The sequence below is a fragment of the Rhinatrema bivittatum genome, chromosome 16 (assembly GCF_901001135.1).
Source record: "Rhinatrema bivittatum chromosome 16, aRhiBiv1.1, whole genome shotgun sequence".
NCBI lineage: Eukaryota > Metazoa > Chordata > Amphibia > Gymnophiona > Rhinatrematidae > Rhinatrema > Rhinatrema bivittatum.
In genome coordinates this window covers 44,726,246-44,732,245 of record NC_042630.1, presented here as the reverse complement: position 1 = coordinate 44,732,245, position 6,000 = coordinate 44,726,246, and the positions used below count along the sequence as shown (strand labels likewise).

At 39.4% G+C, this 6,000-nt stretch overlaps 1 protein-coding gene across 1 annotated transcript; it reads right to left on the bottom strand.

Annotated features, from left to right (window-relative positions):
• Positions 1–567: 567 nt before the first annotated feature.
• Positions 568–1,518, bottom strand: LOC115077578 (olfactory receptor 13F1-like). Its single transcript, XM_029579874.1, has one exon. The coding sequence runs from the start codon at positions 1,516–1,518 to the stop codon at positions 568–570; it is 951 nt and encodes a 316-aa protein (XP_029435734.1).
• Between the last annotated feature and the right edge of the window lie 4,482 nt (positions 1,519–6,000).

Here is a 6,000-nt window from a genome sequence, read left to right as displayed (position 1 = left end):
TGCACAGACAGTAATGAGATTTAAGACAGGAATTACATTAAAAAATGAAAGGAAAATACCTGATTAAATGAAAATATTTACTATTTAAAGATACAGCTTTTCTTTTTAATAAGATAGGTTCATGCAATACCAATATCAGGCATTTTATATGCTTGCTAACATTATAACATTATTTTTCCTTTTCAGCTACTTTCTTGAATAGCTTTGAAGTAAAATTACTTGGCAAGAGTAATACTGGAGTATTTCACCACTGTGAAGGTTATGCTTTAACACCCTGAGGAAGCAAAATAACTCAATGACAGCCTTCTGCTCGACATGGTAGAAATTGCTTCTATATTTCTGTAGACACTAAAAAAGAACACAATATATTTATTGGGTGCCACAAAACCAAAAAAAAAAATATATTTTTCCTGTCAATGCTGTCACACATAAAATATTTCATGTGTGCCTTCAGTTCTGAGTTATCCTAAGAAAGACATGCACAGTACCAACATTAGCAAACTGATTCACTTTAGTCTTGCAGAGTTATTAGAATCCATTAGCTGAACAGGAATTTTGTAAAACTGTTTAGCGGCTCACATATGTAGGCTTCCTACTTAAAGCTTTTTTCAGGGCCACTTTTAACTCTTTGCTCCTCAAGCTATAGATCAAGGGGTTTAACAGTGGTAGAGTGAATATATACACTGCAGTGGGCAGCTTGTTTGATTTAGTAGAGTCCCATGAGCTGGGCTCCATGTATATTCCTATCATAGTCCCGTATAAGAGAATGATGACTGTGAGGTGGGAGAAGCAGGTAGAGAAGGCTTTGCTTTTCCCCTCTGCAGATTGTATTTTCAGGATGGTGGAGATGATAAACACATAGGATGTCAGGGTAAGGAGAAATGGGGTCAAACCTGAAATTACAGATGCAGCCAATGTCATAGTGTCAAGGACAGAGGTGTCAGTGCAGGAAAGTTTCAGCACTGCTGTGATTTCGCAGAAGAAGTGGTTGATCACATTGGAGTCACAGAAAGAAAACTGGGATATAATGACAGTGTGTGGCACTGGCTCCAATGCTTCTGTTACCCATGTGATAGCTGCCAGAAGCACGCAGACCCTCTTATTCATAATGATGGTATAACGCAGGGGATTGCAGATTGCAACATAACGATCAAACGCCATGGCTGTAAGAAGCAGAATCTCTGTATCTACACACATATAATAGCAGTACATCTGCAGAATGCATCCACTGAAAGATATGTAACTGTTGTTTGTCAGAAAGTTTGGCAGCAGTTTTGGCAGAATGGTGGTCAAAGTGCAGATATCTAATGCAGATAAGTTGGCCAGGAAAAAATACATGGGAGTGTGCAGGTGTTGATCGGCACATACTATGCAGATAATGAGGAGGTTCAGCAGCATGGCCGTCAGGTAGAGAAATAAGAAGAGAGGGAGCTGCAGCTCTGGGACGTCTGAGAACCCCAGAAACAGGAATTCTGTCACAATGGTGTGGTTTTCCATTTCCCTGTACTTATGCTCCATAAGGTGCTGAATAGAGTGCAAAGGAGATCCATAACAAAGAATATTATGTAATCCACTTCAACTTTTAGACCGAAAGAAAGAAGAGTCATCAAGAAAATTAATATAAATTAAGCAGCATACATAACAAAATATTTCCAAATATGTTAAATAGAAATAGAAAATAAGTAATGAAACGTTCAAATATAGAGATGTCAAATACAAGGGGATCCAATAACAACATACAATAGCCCCAGGTATATGTAGACATTCAAAACATAAGAACATAAGAACATAAGAAAATGCCATACTGGGTCAGACCAAGGGTCCATCAAGCCCAGCATCCTGTTTCCAACAGTGGCCAATCCAGGTCATAAGAACCTGGCAAGTACCCAAAAACTAAGTCTATTCCATGTAACCATTGCTAATGGCAGTGGCTATTCTCTAAGCAAACTTAATAGCAGGTAATGGACTTCTCCTCCAAGAACTTATCCAATCCTTTTTTAAACACAGCTATACTAACTGCACTAACCACATCCTCTGGCAACTAATTCCAGAGTTTAATTGTGCGTTGAGTAAAAAAGAACTTTCTCCAATTAGTTTTAAATGTGCTCCATGCTAACTTCAATGAGTGCCCCCTACTCTTTCTACTATCCGAAAGAGTAAATAACCGATTCACATCTACCCGTTCTAGACCTCTCATGATTTTAAACATCTCTATCATATCCCCCCTCAGTCGTCTCTTCTCAAAGCTGAAAAGTCCTAACCTCTTTAGTCTTTCCTCATAGGGGAGTTGTTCCATTCCCCTTATCATTTTGGTAGCCCTTCTCAGTACCTTCTCCATCACAATAATATCTTTTTTGAGATGTGGCGACCAGAATTGTACACAGTATTCAAGGTGTGGTCTCACCATGGAGCGATACAGAGGCATTATGACATTTTCCATTTTATTCACCATTCCCTTCCTAATAATTCCCAACATTCTGTTTGCTTTTTTGACTGCCGCAGCACACTGAACCGATGATTTCAATGTGTTATCCACTATCCACTATCCACTAGAGATGTGAATTGTGTCCTCGATCGTCTTAACGATCGATTTCGGCTGGGAGGGGGAGGGAATCGTATTGTTGCCGTTTGGGTGTGTAAACTATCTTGAAAATCGTTAAAATCGTGAGCCGGCACACTAATACCCCCTAAAACCCACCCCCGACCCTTTAAATTAAATCCCCCACCCTCCCGAACCCCCCCCCCCCCAATGCTTTAAATTACCTGGGGATCCAGCGGTGGTCCAGAACGGCGGCGGTCCGGAACGGCCCCCTCAATTGCATCGTGTTGTCTTCAGCCGGCGCCATTTTGCAAAATGGCCGCCGCAAAATGGCGGCGGCCATAGACCAAAACGATTCAACGCAGGAGGTCATTCCTGACCCCCGCTGGACTTTTGGCAAGTCTTGTGGGGGTCAGGAGGCCCCCCCAAGCTGGCCAAAAGTTCCTGGGAGTCCAGCGGGGTTCCGGGAGCGATTTCTTGCCGCGAATCGTTTTCCGTACGGAAAATGGCGCCGGCAGGAGATCGACTGCAGGAGGTCGTTCAGCGGTGGTCCGGAACCCCCGCAATATGGCCCTGAGTGACCAAAACCTGTCAAGGGGTTCAGATGATAAATACAAATTTACTACCATATCTTTGACCTCCTGCAGTCGTGTGCATTTTTAGTATTTCCCAATTTGAAAATAATCACTGCAATGGCTGAAGTGACATGAGAGTAGCAAATCACGTACACTGTTTATGAATTTAAGGAATCTTGCTTGTATAAGAGTAACCAAGATCAGTCTGCATTGAAAGACATTTGTAAGTTCTTTTATATTATAGAAAAGGTATGCGCTCTTACAAGACGTGGAGCAGTGAGTTCTTGTGCTTGACAGATGAAGCCTTTTTTGTCAGAGAATATTCACCAAATTAGAAGAAATTGTCCCACAGGAAGTTTCTTCTTTAGCCGATATGGATGAAAGCTTGAGAATTGCAATAGGTTGTTAATGTTCAGACAAGTTTCAGTACACTGATGTGCCAATACATTGTTGATTTTTGAAAATTAAAATATCTAAAAATGATATTGAGTTGGTGTCACCCTTAGTACACTGCATAGCCCTGGGACACACTTTGAGGATATGCGGTGGGGAATACTTGAACAAATTCTCCTCTTCCAAAGGGAAAGGAGAACCAGACTATAGAGAACAATTCTGAATTTTTAGTTTAAACACAATTTTACCACACAGCCTTCATTTAGAAATTGACTTGTACAGTTTAATTGAAATTTAAATTGAATTATTTAATATTGTTTTCTTGACCAATATAAAAAAAATCTGTATATATGACACCATTCAGAAATTGTTCTGTTTAAAATTTTGGTGCCAGACTAGCCCTGAACACTGTCAGAGTGTGCACGATCGAGTGGTCTTCTTTGCTTTTGTGTTTTATTTTATTTCACACTATTTGTGAAGATAACATCAGTGTTGCTGCATTCTAGCTTTTCATGGTGAAGTATTGATTATGGAAGAAAACATCTAATCAACCTCTGACACAGATCCTATGCTAAACACAGACTCATGTCAGGAACCATATTATTAATTCAGACCTTCACCAACTATAAAAGCATTTCTGAAAGATAAGTAATGAAATTGTATTTGCAAAACCAAGAAAGTTCAAACATATTACAATTGGACCTATGATTATTTAAAAGGCTATGAAAGCATTTGCATTCTGGAGAGCCTAGTATGATGTCTTTATTATTCTAATCTAGAGGTGGCGATTTGGAAGTGAATGTGTTTTGGATGTGTACTTATCCCTGGGTCCATCTCATGTTGTTTGCAGAATATAAGTAAAACTGTCTGCTATTATTCCAAGTTAGCTAGCAAGAACGCATGGGTGTGTTAGGCACTTACAGATTTCTAGATATGCCTCGGAATCAGGAATACATTTCAGCTCTATTTTGTCCTGGTTTTTTCAGCTTATTGGTCCAAGAGTAGGAAGAGTCCATGATTTTTCAGGTCATTGGTTTCTTGCTTCTCTTGAGCACTGCCCCTGTCTTTTCAACCTCTGTTGGGGATGCAGGGTTCTTCGAGAGCTGGTTCTTTTCCTTGTGGGACATTTTCATTTTTGTTTTCAAGACTCCCCTAAAAAACTTTAGGCTCATCCATAGTTCTAGTTTTTTTAGGTAGGGAGGGGAGGGGAGGTGGACTGCTGCATGTTAGGATGTTTTTTTTTAATAAAGAAGGAAAGAGAATCAGGACTTGAGTAATGGGCTGTTGGGGGGGGGGTCATTTACAAAGGGTAGGGGGCTCAGCAGGCAGTAATTCTATAATAAAGGCTGATTTTTCAATGATAGGTGTCTAGAACTGTAATATCTGGCCACTTAAGTTCACCAGAATATTTGTTTAAAGATAGCTGTTTTTGGCTGGCCGTCTTACCTGCTAAACAGGAATTTGAATATTGATCTCTTATTAATGCTTAGGAATGCAACCTGGGCAGAGTGGATTCTCAATTAGCTTTCCATCAAGCATCCCAATGATAGATGAAAGCATTTCTATAGATGGCACAATAAGCTGTAAAGGCGGCACTCATAAAATCCATGCTCACCCACAATGACATACATAATGTTTGAAGGCAGCATGAACAGCTACTGAGTGGATCTTCACCAGAGCCCCATGCAGTTATTGTACTGATATCTATAAAGCATAAACACAGCACCAAGAGCTGAAGAGCAGATCTTCACCAGTGCTACATTCAGGCTTCACACTGATGCATATAAATCTGGAATACAGCATGGAAACCTGGTAAGGGGACATATAATTGTAAAATTGGAAAGAACAAGGAGAAGAAAGTATGTAGCAGGAATGACTGACCTAATAGTTTAATGGCTTGAGAACCAGGGAGATCAGAATTCAAATTCTACACCTCTTGCTGATATATCTTGTGACCTTAAGTAAATCACATTATCTCACATTGCCTCAGGTATCCACTTAGTTTATAAGCTGTTTGGGGAAGGGACTTAGTATACCTGACTACTTATTACATTTGTACAATATTGTATATGTCCAATAGTACTATAAATATAAGCATTATTATATTGTTCTGTCAAATAACTATAAATGTACACATTAATATATCAATTCCAGTTGAAAATATAATAATAATGTTCTAAGTGAATGGAAAGTCACCATGAGGTTGATATTCAAAGATTTGTTCGACAAATATTTGGAGTTAATTAGAAAAAATTGAAGTCTTAAATTTGTCCTATATCCTCTGGCAAATTATTCCTGGGCATATTATAGCCCAGACAAAATAGTTTTACTTTGCCCAGGCTACACTGATAATCAGCATTATGCAAATAAATGTATCTAGGTAACATTGATTGACCTACAATTAATCTATACCAGATATTCATGCTAGCCACGTTCTTACTGAATATCTGGAGTAAGTTAGCTGGACAAAGGTGTCTGGGTACCTAGTTGATG